The following is a 16,952-nucleotide window of genomic DNA, read 5'->3' as shown; positions in this document are numbered from 1 at the left end:
TCCATGTCACCTGTTTTCTGAGTTTCAGTTTCAGATTAGAGATAGATATAGATGTAGATGTAGAGATAGATACACACATGACAGCTATGGGAATACTAAGACTGACTGTGCATTTAGTCTGAAGCTAAAGCAAAGGGTGAAAGAGACCAATGAGAATGGTTACGATTTTTCCTGATACAGAGATTTCCAGGGTGCTTCCCCCAGGAATTCTCGTTGAGAACGCAGTAATGGGTGACACAAGCAAAAGTCTCCCACTGACTCAAATGAGAGCCATAGAGTGTTTCATTTTTGTTCTTTGCTTCCAGACATGAAGGTAACCGAAAGCATCACAGCTAAAAGGACAGACGCGAGCTCTAGGAACTGGAACGTACATTCCTGGAAGTTGGTTTCTGTGCACTGGACTTGATCCAAAAATGCAGCTAGGTATTTCTCAGAGAGACTACGCTGCTCTCATGAATACTCTTGCATGAAGCAAAACAAAAAGCACCACTGGGGACCTGAGGTTCTGAATTATTTAGTTTTAGGAGCCTGTGGTTTCCGTCATAATATGGATCCCATAACTGAAAGGTTAGGGGGTACTGTAGTATTTAACCCAGAGGAGACAAAGAATGAATCTGAAGTGGTATGAGAAATATCCACGAAGACATGTCACTAATCCAGGAAAGCCTTCATTTTAGGCATCACCGAGCAGCTGTGAGCACAGCACCAGACTCCCGGTGGACAGTCAGTCTTGGGTAAGTGGGACACTTACAGGGCATGGTTAGATAGGTGATGTGGAAACCCTTGTCAGTGATGTCAGCGTCAGAATGGAAATGGATTCTTGCAGCAGGACCCGTAGTCTGAAGCGGTGGGGTAGACAGAGAAGTGCAGAATTTGCCAAGAACGGGGTCCTGATCGAAAGGACCATCTCGAATCTAAAGCAAAAGAACAAGCCATTAAGTTGAAAGTAGTCAGGTTCTCATTAATGAAGTCGCTTGGGACATAAGCTTCAGAAAAAAAAAATTGTCATTTAAGTACGGCAGCAAGGCAAAGCCATCTAAAGTACTGGATAAACAGAATCTATCATTTGGAAGTTTCCCGGTCATATGCATAACTAACACACAGTCAGTGTCCGGTAAGGAATGTGCCCTCAGGGTCCTGTCAAATGCCTCAGCAACTGCTGGAATTTCAACTCTGGGGCAGAATACATACTTTGGGTTTTTCTTATGACGATGTAAAGTTCAGTTTTCTTTCATGAAGCCTCTTCCCCTAAATTGAAGAAATCCTAGTAATTTAGAAGAAGAAAATGGTATTTCAAAGGAAATAGGAGAATGGAGAGCAGTGATGAGAACTGATCTGCAGCTTGGCTGAGTACACGGGTGTGCAGAGAGATGCAGGCAGGAGAGGATGCGCATAAAGATGCCTTCGAAAGCACAGCCGTGAGGGGCATTCGCACTGCATACAGCGGCATACTCTACTCTGACAGCGTAAACTTGCAAACTGTTACTTTTTCTGTATTCTCATGTGTGTGAATTCTGTGTGCATCATGTGCTTGTGAGAGTGTGTGAGTTATAGGTGTGTGTGTGTGTGCATGTGTGCATGGAGGTATGTGTGTGTCTATAAGCACGCATGTGTATTACTGGGCCGCGGCATTCTTATGGAGGTCAGAGGACAACATTCATGAAGCAGTTCTCCCCTTCCATTGTGAAATCTGGAAATCAAACTCCGGTCCTCAGGCTTACTGGACCAGCGCTTTTACTAACAGAACCATTTCACCTACCCAAACCATAATGAGGTTACATCTATAACGTTACCTCAACGCAATGGTTTCCTCCTCCTCTCCTCTCCTCTCCTCTCCTCTCCTCTCCTCTCCTCTCCTCTCCTCTCCTCTCCTCTCCTCTCCTCTCCTCTCCTCTCCTCTCCTCTCCTCCCTTTTTCTCCCTTCCTCTCCCCTCCCCTCTACCTCTCCTTTTTCCCATTTTTCCATCCCCCTCGCTCTCCATTTTTTAACAGGATCAAAGACTGAACCTAAGATCTTGTGTAATTTCCAGGACTTAAAGAACCTTGTTGGTTTTTTATGCATTGACTAAATCACATTGACTGCTCAATAATTCTGACATAATTGCCAAAAATCTATACTATAGAGAACACCAAAGAGTGAATGAGCTAAAAAGGATTCTCATGTGGTCAAGTTAATTTACTCAAATTAATTTTTCCAATGGCAGAAAATTTATAGGGCAAGGCTACTTTTATTTTTTACTTGTAACTAGTTCCTTGAAACACTGATGAGAAATGAGTGGAGGTTCAATATTATCTGGATGATTGATACATTCTATAATGTGGTGTTCAGAAATTAATATGTAATACTAAAAAGGCTTTAATCTCCATTTGATAGGATTTATTGAATATTAATTTCACAATAACTCACTTTTTAACTATCAACTTTTAAAAGGATATTTTGCTAAGACTTTCCAAGGAGAAGCTGATCTTTGAGTCACTCCCAAAGGTTTCAAATCCATTATTACCACTGCTAATGACTAATGGCTCCAGCTTTGGAGACCTGCTTGGCAGCTGGATCCTTTGTGCTTTATGAATAATTCCACAGCACTCCATCCTTCTCTAATGGACTCAGAAAGGCTCATTGTCTTGTTAGCAGTGCTCAGGGGGTCTGAGATTTACGGTGACAAAAGACCAGGAAGCACCTAAGAACTCAGGCTCCTTAGTGACCTTCTCAGTCTACCAGAGGAGAGCGACATTTCTGATGTGTCCAATCGCGTGTGGAATTTGAATGTAGCAGTCCCTTTCCTCCTCCATATTGTAATTTTTCACTAATGGGATAGAGCAGACGGACTCTCTTCCTCTCCAGGGAGACTTTCAACATTTTCCAGTGAGATTTAACACTGACAACCCTTCCCACAGAATCCTTACGGCTCACTAAAATTAAGTGGTGGAATACCCTGAGGGTTTGCCTTGGACAACTAAGAATTAGAATCCGTGTTGCAAGAGAGAGCCATTGCTTAGGATTTACTCTCAGTCCGGGAGCCTGAATCTCCAGTAAGGAATGGGGGAAGGCAATGCAGGGTTTTCCACACTCAAGACAAACCTAGAAATACAAACTAGTGTGATTGAGATTGAAGACTTAGCATTGACTTTCTAAGTATTAGTAACAAACCTGGGCCGTCCATGGGCATCATTGACCTGTGTCCTGAGTGCTAAGCACACATATCAAGGCCTCTCTAAATGCAGTGTTTTACCTCCAGATAATCTTTACTGCAGTCATCGTGACTCTCCAGGCTCAAGGTCCCAAAGGTAAAAGTTATCAAGGAGCCAGGACTGGCCAGAATGTGCCAGACACAATCTCTTCCTGGGGGGTAGTTTCCAGGGTACCCAGGAGATGTAATGGAACCATAATCACCAGTCAGTATGCCGCCACACTCTGAAATAAGAAGGAAAGTGAGTAAATTCGTATGTACACTAAATTTCCATAGAATTCTCATAGATTCTGCTGGCAAGAGGTAAGATCTTTTACATAACTATGAAGAGTTTAGCTTAGGAGGCTCTGATAAACAACAGGGTCCTTCCAGCTGCCCAGACTCACAGTTGTAAATCTACTACAAACAAGGTAAACCAGTCACCCACGCAGGAACTCTGTACCTACAGAACACTATGCGGTTATGTGGTTTAAGACTCGGAGTTTACCCTTCTGAGACATCAATAATAAACAATGGAGAAGCCTGCGTGCCGAATCCTGAACTCATCCTAGAATTCTTTCCATATGGAACTTCCAGGTGGTACAGAAGTAAACAAAGAAGACAATAAAACTTCTGCTAACTAAAGTCAACAAAAATGTGAAGTTTCTCAAGTATTCATGATTTCAGAGTAACGTGTAATATAAGGAAGCAGTTGCGTGGAAACAGCACCAAACATTTGTGTAGGAGTTTCCCAGGTAAATAGAAGCCTTCACTGCTGTTACACTGAGGAAGACTACAGAGCATCTAACAGAGACCAGCTCAGGGCATGAAGCCAGAGAATGCCAAAGTGGAAGAGAATGAATAATTTAATACTATTATCAATCCCTTCCGAAGGGAGAGGGTTTGGTGAAGATCCTGAAAACTGAACTGAAAGCTCAGAAGAGCTAGAACCATGTACTAGGAATCACGGTACCCCATCCGGATTAAGGGGAAGTTTTGAAACACCCTTCTCAATTCTGGCATCAACTAGATCAAGGCGATCTGTCAGTAATGTAACTGCCTATTAAAGCAAAAGCAACTGTTTAGAGAATACAGTGCAACCCAGAGTCCACATAACAGATAAGCTGTGATGTTATACTCGTGATACAGACTTATTTGAAACAAGTGGGGAAAAGTAAACAATAACAAATAAGAGTCATTGTGAGCAAGGCCGGAAACAATCTGATGTCGGGGCTCCCAAACAAGGGCTCCATACTAACTATAAGCTTAAAGGGGAAATTTGACAAAAATATAGTCTGATAAAGTTTTTCAACAAAAACTTTAGATATTATATTATCTATTAAGTCAATGCTAACCAAGTTACAATTCCTAGTACCACAGAGGTTAGGTGTAGAGTAAGAGACTAGGGCATACAGACATATCTCCTTAGGAAAGGGAAATAGAATAGCTAGTTATAGATAGCTAACTGTCAGCAGGGGTGGGGTGGGAGGGATGGAACAGGTGAATCAAATAAAGAGGGGCTGGGTGGAACAAGGAAAGACAGCTAAAATTAAGGATCTTTTGTGGGACAGTTTTGAAGCTTAATACAGTAGAAATTTCCTAATACATACGTGTGTGTGTGTATGTGTGTGTGCGAAGGAGATCTAAATGAAATCACCAAATAAAGGAGGAGACGGAGCCCCAACTGGACCTGTCACCAACTGATGCTTCTAGTATCAGAATTGGGTTACATCTAAGTGAGTCAAAAGGGTTCTACAAGGTCCTAAATAACCCAGGCTGTTGACAAAACTGTAGGTTGCTCTACACAAATTATGGCAAAGCCCCATTGCTAAAGACTCAAAATGGACTAATGACTTAATTAAATGGACTGACTCTGCAAAACCACTATGAAAACAGAGGGAAGATCCCTATTGTAGATCTGAATAATGATTAATTGTGGACCAGACTCCAAAACACAGAGGCAATAGAAGTCTATAGTTAGTAGAAAAAAATTGATAAACCATGATAAAATAAAATGTTTCTGCACCAAGAGAAACAATCAGCAGACTGAAGAGGGAGCCTGGAAAGTGGATACAGCATCAACAATCTGTATCTTATATGGTGGTGGGGGGTTGATGTCCAAAAGAAATAAGGAAAAACATCAAGAGGAAAAAACCCAGTAGCTGGCTATTATCAGGGGGATGCTAGGCAGCATGTGCATTTAAGAAATACTGCAGGTTCCAGCTCTGGTCATCTACTGCTCAGCATGGTAGCAACAGTCAACACGCCACAATGTAATTGACATCTCGTGAGAAAGCAGTTCTTAAACATTCTCACCACATACAGAATAAAAAGGAAAAATCAACGTTTGAAATCATTAGAAAAGGGAAATCAAATAAAATATAGTGAGCAAAGTTGTCAGAACAAAACAAGTAAAGTCTACAATCACAGCTTGATACCTCTCTGTAGTTCTCACATCAGCAGAGCAAATGTCTTAAGTCACTTGGGAAATACAATATTTGAACAAAGCTACTGTCCAAATTGACTAAGTTAACAGTGAACATATATAGATGGCCATATCCAATTATTGCAAAACACATGTTTTTCCTCTCCATATAGGAAATATCAAAATAAAAGCATTAGTCCATGAACCATATTCTTGGTACACTGCTTCATTATTGAGTGACCACACTGGAAATTACGGTCACTGAGAAACCAAAATAAAAATGGGAAAATATCTTAAACTGAATACTATAAAAATACACATTAAAACATATGGATAAAGATAAAATAGTAAATTGATTCACTTCACTGCATACATTAACATGTACTTTTGTTGCATGTGCATATGTGATGTAATATGCATATGTGTACACAGAGGTCAGGGGTTGGCTTCCAAACTTCCATGTTTTTTTTGCAATCACATACCACCTTGCATATCAAGGCAAGCCAACTCTCCGAGGGTCTACTTTCTCACCTTCTGAGCACTGGGCTAAGGCAGGCTGTCACTCTTGCCTGACTTTTATGTAGGCCCCTATAATTTCATAGCAAGCACTTTGCCCACCAAGCCTCTCCTCAGGCCCTAAAAAAGGTATTTTTAAAGTCCAGGAACCACTTTTTGAATCTTCTAGGTCAAGATCTCAGGAAAATTATAAAAGCAAAAGTAAGTTAAGGTTTCCAAATATAAGAGAGAGAAAAAAAATCACTTTAATATAAGTAGGCTTGAGATGAATTCAGCATACTAATGAGGCATAAGTAAAAGAATGTAACTTTAAGGAATTGGCTACCAGCTGTCAGCACCTACTTGTTGTAGCGCTTTTTCTGGGAGATGGAGAGAGAGAGAGAGAGAGAACAAACAAAAACCTAAGAACAATGAAAAAGAATTGTCAATTATCAAGTGGTCATTAAAATAAGGACTAATATAGGAAGGAGCAGACAATGTCCCCAGGACATTCTTGTAGCAAATTTACTAGTAGAAGTTATAAAAATGTTTTTTTTTTGATTGATGGTGTGAGCCTAGTGATGAAGACACCATATCCTTTGGCCATAGAACATGGAGAAATCACTTGACCAGGAAATTTCCTCCCTCTTGGTTAGCTTTTGTACTTATAGAAGGTTCTATGAAGGCTGCTGCAGAAAAAAAAATTCATCTGTGAACCCTGAAAACTGCAATCATGGCCTGCACAAGGTATGTCCATGGGTGCCATAGTCGTATGAATTAGTTACTTAAGAACCAATCACATTCTAAATGGATTTAAGGTCTTCCCTATAAAAAGAAACACATCCTGTAAGTCTGGCCAAGAAACCAACTTTTGATGGCCACACCCCCTGCCACAAGCAGCCCCAGTGAGGGCTTCACCTCTAGGAGTATATGGGAAACATAAATTGACTTGGTGAATTATTTAAAAAGAGAAAAAAAATTGCTTGATATTGAGCAAGGTAAGGGTGGATATCTGAGGAGGTAGGGAGAAGAAAGTATATACAACAAAAATAAACTGTATTAACTTTTGGAACAATTAATACAAATATTATAACAACTCCAGAACTCTGTCCAGTAATTTAATAAGGACCTCATTACTACTCGTGCATCTTAGACTTAGCAACACACACTAATTTTTCTGTTCGTAAATTCAAAATAAAATTCATTTTAAAATTATTTGATCTTGAAATCACTATTAAAAATGTTGCATTATTTCTAGGTCACCAGAATGTCATAACGTTATGAAACTATGTTGTGCTCGCTTCTCATTTCGCACTCACCAGGCTGCTTTGCCTCCCACTTGGCTGTAAAGCCTCTCCCCTGTCTTATGGCTTCAGAGTAGAGGCGGAAGTAGAGAGCATTGCCACTGCTGTGGACCCCCTGCGGGGGGCTGGAGCCACAGTATCTCCCAAGTGGGAAAGCTGCTGAGGAATCGCCATCATGGATCTGCAGAAACTCCCGGGGACAGTTACTTGCTGCTTCCAAGTCAAAAGACGTGAAGGTGACATGCAGAACCTGGAAGAACATAAAAGCATTCCTGTGTTAATGCGCGATTGTTTCTTCCAGTAGCTAGCAAGCGTTCACAGGAAGGGGCACAGCCAGGCATCTCTAGTTACTCATCAGTGTGTGCAGCAAGTCTACATACAAAAATCATTCAATCAAATGTTAATTCATATAGAAATATGAAAAAGGCTCTGGGGAGATGGAAATGCTATTTACCCCAATTGATTCATTATGTGTTGTATACATGTATCAAATGATCAAGATCATATTGGGCTCCATAATCTATGCACTAACACTACATATCAATTTTAACTGCTCTGAATGAAATACATATACCAAGATTTTTATCGCACTGACTAATCTATCAAGTGTATGGTCAAAAATGTTTCTGAATCAAAAAAATGAAATGGTAGTTTGAAAAAATATACCTTGAATTAAGTCCAAATGGCTGAGATTTACACTCATAAGGCTTTATCCTGAACCTTTGCAGTACCTGTATACATATTCGCCCCACCTCGTATCGATTCCACGAGGGTCTCAGGTGTCCAGCTTACTCTAAGACCTGACTGTGGGATAATGGGCCTGGGGAAGGACTTCAGGGGCTGGACACCATCACAGTGCAAAGAGTACCCGAGCAGAAAACAGGAAAAGGGTAATGAAGTGGAAAGGAGCGAGCACGTGCGCATTTTAAATGTAATAAAACACAAAGGGTTTTAAACTGATAACCCTATTTTAAAACAAATGTCTAAAAGAAGGCTGTTAGATTTCATTTTCACCAGAATCAAAACTCACAACCGTATTTAGCTAGGATAAATCATTTCAAGATGTTTTTAAAACTCTATGTTAGAATATTTTAACGTGTTTCCTATCATTACATTATTTTCTTACTTAAAGCAATTTAAATGGAAATCAAATAAATGTTATTTGCTTTTTATGCTTCTATTATATTACATATGGCAAAAGAATATATGAAATTATGTCATGAAAAACAAGATAATTTTCTTAAGAATGGTAATGTATATAAATTTTTTCACATAAAATATTTTCCTTGGAAAAATACATTTTCAATGTCAGGAAATGGAATTCATTAGAAGTAAATGGAAGGAAGGAAACTCACACAGCATACCCAGTGGGAAACTTTCTGGAATTTATTCTACTATGTAATGGCCAAGCTACAACTGGCTGTCCTTCCTTAAGGGAAAATAATATTTTCTGACCCTCACACAATGTCCTCTGCAGCATCAGTTTGTTGGGAAAAGTTAGTGAGATTTCAAGGGACAATCTTATCTAGTAAGGCTTACCACTTTAAGTCTAAGGATTGCTTAGGAAAAAAAAATACGTTGGAAATCTGACTGTTGAAGAATGACAAAAATGAAAATCATGGGCTCGGATCTCAGTTTTAAGTGTTCATGTAGTGGTTCAGCATCACGAACTTTGGAATCAGACGGCCTGAAGCTGTTTCTTAAAAACCATATGCTATTTAAAACACACACACACACACACACACACACACACACACACCTGGACAAATGTTTCAAACACTCTAGATTCTCTTCATGCATACACAAAATGGGGTTAATAGTTCCTAGCTTTAGAATTTAAAGTAGACTGATGTATACGGAGCATATGGTACTGGGCATAGAGAGGACACATCATAATGAAGCCGTCTTAAAACCAGTGGCCACCATTTTGTAACAATCCACGGAGGTCAATGGTCATCTTCAGGTACTAGCTTTGCAGAAACAGCATGGTTTTACAGATTAACTATTGACCTATAGCTAGATGACCAATTTTGGGAATCCTTTGTTACCAGAAGTAAACAAACAAACAAAAAACAATGGACTCTAGAACCAAACTTGACTTGAAATTAACCTCTTCCTCTAATAAATTAGGTAGTATTAAAAATAAAAATTATTTTCTATTATTTCAACTGTAAAATAAAGATATTGTTATTTAGAAGAATTTGTAAGACGTTAGAGAAAGATAAAGTGTTTAGGCCAAAGCCCAGCACTTACCCAATATTCAATATGTGAGAGCTGAATTATCATCATCTATACCTTGTATATGTGTATACACATGCATATATATGTCATACATATCAAAATTTTAAATGTATTAATGAAATCTGCTCATGAACAATGATTACTGTATTTACCTTCTCCTCATCAGTCTTGACAACCCAGAAACAGTTAACATCATGAATGTAGGTATCATTGGGGCTCTGGTAGGCAAAGAATCCTTGTGTCCCTGAGAGGATCCCTCCACAAGCTGGAAAAAAAAAAGATGAATTGTGTTTTTCATAGATACCCAAAAGAAAGAGGCCAGGCAACACCTACTCTGAAATTTCCTCTTCTCTGGTCCCTGTTGGTTGACAAGCCACACCCTGCCTTGCACCCATAGCCCATTTCATACCCATCACCCTTTCTACAAACTTCACTGGGCTCCTTTATTTTCTTTTGACTTCCATTCTCCCAACCTTGAAGAACTAGAATTTTCCCCCGTGATTCAATCACAGTCCTGCCATCTCACGCTCCCTTCCTGCTTCTAGGCCACAGGCTTAGCTCCCTGATTACATGGTGACCAGATTAAGATTAAGGTGGAGACTATGTTTTATGCTTTGACATTTTATCATTGTCCTAAGACTTTCTTGAATGAACTCACTCCAAAGCAGGAGTAAGAGGAGAGCCGGTGGGGGTGGGGTGGTTAGAGGAGGCAGGGTCTGAGGGTGGTGCCTGGGAGTGGGAAATAAAGGGAGGACTTGTAGAGGCCCTAAGGAGGAATGTCCCAAATAAAAGAACACCGTGTTGATACTCATGTGGCTATGGAGTTGAGTAGCAAAAGAAAACTGCCTGGCTTGACCGAGTGTTTCCAGGGAACCAGAGAAAAGCGTGGTGATATGGACAGGATGGAGGGTGCTCATGGAAGATAAATGAAAAACAATCTAAATCTTGATTAACTGGACCATGAAGAACCAATGCTTCAGCAATAGGAGAATGATGAGTAAGGAGAAGAATATTCTGTGAACATTAGATGCCCGCCATGCAGGAAGTGGCCCTCTGGGAAAACCGAAAGGCAAGTTCCCGCGTAGCTCACACATTCTGAAAGAATATAATGTTCATGGAAAATACTGACGATCTTTTTGAAGAAAAAAATGTTTCTTGTTTAAAATGAGGTTCATAAATATCCACCTTGTGGATTCTATGCTTTTTCTGTAAGGAGAAATCTATGTTTTAGCATCTAAACTGGTAAGAAATCAAGTTACATTGACAAATTGCAAAGAGCCTATTGGAAGATGACGTCCCTAACTAAGCGAGGGGTATCTGCAGGAGATGGGGGGTCTTCCATACCTCTCTGGGGCATCTGGCAATAATACCCAGTCCAGGAGCTCGTGCAGGCACAAGTGAAGCCGTTGATACCATCGATACAAGTGCCCCCATTTAAACAGGGGTTGCTCACACACTCATTAATGTTTTCTGTGCAGTTGGTTCCAGACCAGCCTGGGTCACACTTACAGGAATAACCAAATACGCCTTCCTAAGGAGAAAATAAAAGCATCGTACTATGAAGCAAATGGATAGACTATATACAGAACCAACCCAAATCGTGGAAACAAGTAACAATATAAGGTACATAGTTAGCAGGAATTAAAATATAGTATATATTTTCCAGTAGACAAATTCATTAATTACTAAGCATAATTCGTCATATTTATTTCCATAAAACTACAGGGTTGACTTACTATTTGGAAAATCATTGATTAGAAAAATTAAGTCACGACTGAAGATAAAGTTCAAAGTTTAAAAGGGCTTAATGCTTTTATAGAGAACCAGGGTTCAATTCCCAGTACCATATCAGGCAGCTCCAACTGCCTCGAAGTCTACTTCTAGGGAATATGATGCCTTCTTGCCTCTGCTGACACAGGGGGCACACAAATCCATGCAAGGACATGCATTTACACATAAAAATAAATAGATCAATCTTTTTTTAACGAAAATCAACTTGTTGGTTTATTTGTTTTCCTGGGAACCAAAGTTACTACCTATCTGTAATCTGAGAATGAAAGACCTTCACACAAAATGTGAACAATGGTCTTTAGGCGTGTGAATCATACCAAATAAAGCAATGATTATTCGCAAGTTTTAAATCTCCCCACGAGGAGCAAGACTCACGATGCACTGTCCGTTTACACACGGGTGACTTGAGCAAATATCACTGAGGCGCACACATCCATTTGGCCCAAAACCGTTTCCTGTATATCCGTGAGGACAGGTGCAGAGAGGCAAAAACCCTGTTCAGAAAAAAAAATGGAAGTGTTAAGTACAGGGATCCTTAGTTCAGAGGCAGTCATGAAACTCAACTCTGGTGTCTAGACAAGATTCTATCAACAGCAAGCACATCTGTTCCTATGGGCAGGCAAGAGAAAGCCAAAGGAGAAGAAATTAAAATCTTCGTTTTTTCCCATTTTACTTTAAAGCACACATTTCTAATATATATATATATATATATTTGCAACCATGCCATCATATCATATGATGGATAATCTGAGGCCACATACAAGCAGGAAGGCAGGAAGGGAATGGGAAAAGGAGGATGGGACTTTTTATCAGGAAGGGGTCCTTAGTAGAAAATAAGAGTTTGATGGCAACACTGTCTGTTGCAAGCAATAGATATATCTGTATGTGGCTACATATCATATAAAGAGATTGCTCAGTCCTCTAGATAACCCTATAAACATATCCTGCTATAAATGTTTATATCTTTACAGATAAAATGAGAGCACTTGCAGATTGTCCTGTTCAAGGACACACAGTGATGTAGGAGTCAAGAGAAACTATGGGTGTGGCTCCAGGTACAGCCCAGAATTAGCATTAAACGGGCAGTTCTCATATTCTAGGAATGTGCACATGCAGATTGCACCTACATACTACTTCAGTGAAAAACGAATTTGAGACATTCAAAGGAATTTCACAGTGAAACTACAGATTAAAATAATACAGTAACACAATCAACAAAATGCAAACACCCATGTTTCTTCAGGAGTTTTTCTAAGCTCTTTGCTTCCATGTTACAGGATTCAAGCAAAGACAATCTAAGTGGTCAGAGAAAGAAGTTGGTCAAAAAAAAAAAAAAAAAAACGAAAAAGATTGAATCTTTCAGTACCACTAATAATTATGATATGAGTGAGATAAAAGCTAAAGATAATATTAAAACATCTAAAATTTTCAATTTTATTCTGTAATGCTTAGAACAAATATCCCTTTTGATATTTTAAAAAATTCTACCAGATGTAATGTCCAGAAACTTTCTGATTTCTTAATGGCTTAAGGTCACATGTCACTGCAGAAATTTTGTCACTGCAAATTATTTCTATCACTATAAAATAGCTGAAATAATGCATGAAAATAAATATGATGATTAATTTAAGCACATTCCTCCACCAGCAAACACTAATGAAAATGAATAGACAATCTTGCTGAAAAATCCAAGTGGAATAAATTCTGTAACATGACCAATTATTTCTAACAACAATAGTGATGATTTTGTGCCCATAGGTAACATTACTTGAAGATTTGAACTTAAAAAATAAAACACAAAGGATTGCATAAGGATGTGTTCTTTTACTTATTTATTTCTTTAAACGTGTTTTCCGAGGGAAATGGTGTAGGCAAAGTTGAACACTGCTCACTTTGCCTGGACATCTGCCATCATTCCTCAGGCAAGGGCACAGGCTTCAGGGAAGATCGGCGAAGAATGTAAAATGCTACATCACATCATTTAAGATAGGACCAGCTTCTGTTCTTAAAAATTAATTATTTTCATAAGTGCCTGTTTCATTTTGGTCTTTCAATAACTCTACACAATGAATATTATTACTGCCCTTACTTTACAAAGGGAGAACTGGAGGGTAGAGACCTTAGGTGCCTTGACCACTGTCAGACAGGAAGAATATAAGAGGACCAAGGGAGAAATCAAATGACTTTCTCAAAGAAATTCTCTTCTTGACCACATTACTTTGTTTATCATTTAGTAATCATATGATCACTCTTATGTGTACAGTGTATATGACCATGTAGAGATAGATCTGTGTATATACGCACATGCACACATATAGTTTTCTTATCTATATAGGAACATTAAAATGCATTAGTAAAAAATAAAAATGATAATTTGAATAATTAAGGAATGTGATATTATTTAATATATGAAGTCAAGTCTATCCATTTGGACAAAAAAACATCTGGGTTTCCATTTGATACATAAGTGAACAACAAAAAAACATAAGAACAAACTAAATGATTTACAAAGATTTCAATAGGAAAGACTTTTCTCAACATAATGCTAGCACAAGAAAAATAAGAAAGCTGATTAATTCGTTGACTATGAAATTCTTAAACCTCTACAGAGAAAACACTAGTACAAAACAAAGAGAACAACATGCTATGAACAAAGTGTTGTAAAATACAGCACAGATGGGAAGACAATTTTCTCGGTAAAAATGAAAACTGCAAATTAATAAGAAAGCAAATGAGCATGTAAAAATAGAAAAAGTGATCAATAAAAATGTGAATATTATTATTCATTAGTCACACCAAAGTACAGTTTAAAAGAAATAAGCAACAAGTCAGGTAGTGGTGGTGCACACCTTTAATCCCAGTATTCAAGAGGCAGCGGCAAGAAGAATTCTGTTTGAGTCCAGCTTGATCTACAGAATGAGTTCTAGGACAACCTGATCTATAGACTGAGTTCTAGGACAACCAGAGCTACACACAAATAAACCCTGTCTCGAAAAACAAAACCAAACAAACATACAAAAGGGAGAGCAATTAACTGTTGGCTATAAAATGTATCAAGACACCGGGAGGTTGTGGTGCATGCCTTTAATCACAACACTTGGGAGGCAGAGACAGGAGGATCTCTGTGAGTTCAAGACCAGCCTGGTCAACAAAGTAAGTTACAGGACAGCCAAAGCTACACACAAAGAGAAACACACACACACACAGAGAGAGAGAGAGAGAGAGAGAGAGAGAGAGAGAGAGAGAGAGAGAGGAGAGAGAGGGAACGAGAGAGAGAGAGAGAGAGAGAGAATCTGTCTCGAAAAAACAAACAAATGTATTATGACAAAAAAATAGATTTGTTAATTGTTAGAGTGTTAGACTTGGGGTACATAAATATTTCACCGACTGTTGGCTGGGACATACAATGATACAATTCTCAGAGAGGTGTGTGGCTGCACAGATGAGCTGGCACTCATTTAGGCAGTATCACAGCAACTATATAGCAAGATCCACCTCCCCTTTTCTAGAAGTAAACTCCTTATTTCAGCTGCGTCCATGATGCTGGAAATAAATGCTAAATAGTCTCTGCTGCCATGGGTAGCCAGATGGCACAATTCCAGCCAATGGCACAGAATAAGAGTCATAAAAGAAGGTGGCATGTCCTTCCCTTTCTCCATCTGTTTACTAAAGTCATTAAGTGATTATTTGGATTAATTATCATGTGAAACAATTTCCAACCAAAGTAGACCACTCAAGGGTACCAGACTACTGCATTTCAACATGTGTATAGTTTTGTGATGTGTCAGATTTTTGTTGGAAGGTCAAACTAAGAGTTTTGACAGCTGTAAATAATAGTTCTGCCTATAATACCAGCACTTGGGAGGCTGAGGCAGGAAGACTGTATGATTTCAAGGTCAACTGAGTTACAGGATGAGGCTTTGCTCTCCCCCAAAGGAATCTCAAGGAGAAAATATTTACTTTTAGAATATGGAATTGTTGAGAGGGTTTGACTGAAACATCCAAGGACAAAGAGATTGAGTCATTACCTATACCAAGAGCCGAGGAGCAGCTCGCCTCTGGGTGGCAGCCTCCATTATTGATCAAGCAGGTGTCCAAGGGTGTACACTCTCTCCCATCACCGCTGAAACCTGACCAAAGCAAACAGAGAGTGAGAAACAATGTCAAGAAATCCTTGGAATCTAGTTTTATTTAAACTAGAGGATAGCCAGAATGACCTCTTCTAGAAGAAAAAGGACACTAACATGTATGAGCCTTACCTGTGAGCAGGTCACAAGTGCTCACATGTATTAAATAGATACATATATGTGGTAACAATGGAGAAATGGCTCTAAAGATTCTCACAGAAGCATTTCCCAGTCCTGTGTTTTCTCACTGATTGCTGTGGCTGCCAACATTATTACCTATTCTGTTTTTACTTTGCTGTATTATTGCATGCTGAATCTACACTTTAAGTTAAGCATGATGGACCATTTCCTTACTTAGAAATCATTTTAAAGTGAGCACAGATACAGATTCTATTTAAAGTGTATTGGCTGTGGTGGCATCAGGAAGCTTGGGGAAGTACCTGGTGGGCAGTTCCCACAGCTGAAAGATCCAGGTGTGTTGTGGCAGGGGACAAAAGGGGCCACAGAGCAGCCCCCGTTGTTTATCTCACATTCATTGATGTCATGGCACTCGTAACCATTTCCTTGCCAGCCTAGAAAAGATTTGTCAGATTAGCACTGTCAACAACTCAATGAGGAAGAAATACAGATAGTTAAGACATCCACAAAATAGTTCTGGGTTGGCAACATGGCTCAGCAGCAAAAGACACTTAACAAAAAGCCTATTTTCTGAGTTCAATCCCTGGGACCCACAAGGTAGAAGGAGAGAAATAACTCCAGTTTGTCTTCTGACCTCGTAAGGCATATTATGGTATGCATTCCCCAACATGAGTTATTTATTTATTTGTTTTTATTTATTTATTCAAGAATAATAAAGAATAGCCAGGCGGTGGTGGCGCAGGCCTTTAATCCCAGCACTCGGGAGGCAGAGGCAGGCGGATCTCTGTGAGTTCGAGACCAGCCTGGTCTACAAGAGCTAGTTCCAGGATAGGCTCCAAAACTACAGAGAAACCCTGTCTCGAAAAAAAAAAAAAAAAAAAAAAAAAAAGAATAATAAAGAATAATAAAAATTTTGCTCTTCACAAAACTATCAATTAAAATGAGAGATTCCTAACAGGTTGTCCAAAAATTGTTCTAAATGTACAAATCTAATTCTGGAAAGGTGTTGGATGAATGGGGCTTGCTTGTAGACTGTTGATTGGATATTAATAAAACCATGAATTGCTTAAAATGGTGCCTGTGTTTCTACAAAGAAAATGGAGGATGAGATTGAAGGTGAAGAGAGAGTCATCTTTAGATATTCATGTAGTAGTTAATCACGATAACATTAGTATAACTATCATGATTCATTGTCATAATGGTGTGAGAAGTCCTTCTGCATATGTGTTGCTTTTATTGGTTAATGAATAAAGAAGCTGCT

General features: G+C 39.0%; 1 protein-coding gene across 2 annotated transcripts in view; it reads right to left on the bottom strand.

Moving 5' to 3' along the window:
* Cubn (cubilin) overlaps positions 1-16,952 on the bottom strand; it is a 206,569-nt gene that overhangs the window by 174,854 nt on the left and 14,763 nt on the right. The window contains exons 9-16 of one of the 2 annotated variants that reach the window (XM_057787625.1): positions 15,994-16,125; positions 15,461-15,556; positions 11,802-11,920; positions 10,980-11,166; positions 9,788-9,900; positions 7,410-7,644; positions 3,234-3,415; positions 752-914 (exon numbers count right to left, since the gene is read on the bottom strand). In XM_057787625.1, coding sequence (XP_057643608.1) covers positions 752-914; positions 3,234-3,415; positions 7,410-7,644; positions 9,788-9,900; positions 10,980-11,166; positions 11,802-11,920; positions 15,461-15,556; positions 15,994-16,125 — 1,227 coding nt within the window. Of the gene's footprint in view, positions 1-751; positions 915-3,233; positions 3,416-7,409; positions 7,645-9,787; positions 9,901-10,979; positions 11,167-11,801; positions 11,921-15,454; positions 15,557-15,993; positions 16,126-16,952 lie in introns of both variants that reach the window. The other variant, XM_057787624.1, reaches the window with a different exon arrangement.

The sequence above is a fragment of the Chionomys nivalis genome, chromosome 13, assembly GCF_950005125.1.
Source record: "Chionomys nivalis chromosome 13, mChiNiv1.1, whole genome shotgun sequence".
Taxonomy (NCBI): Eukaryota; Metazoa; Chordata; class Mammalia; order Rodentia; family Cricetidae; genus Chionomys; species Chionomys nivalis.
The sequence above is the reverse complement of the archived record's forward strand: the minus strand, read 5'-3'. Positions and strand labels throughout refer to the sequence as shown.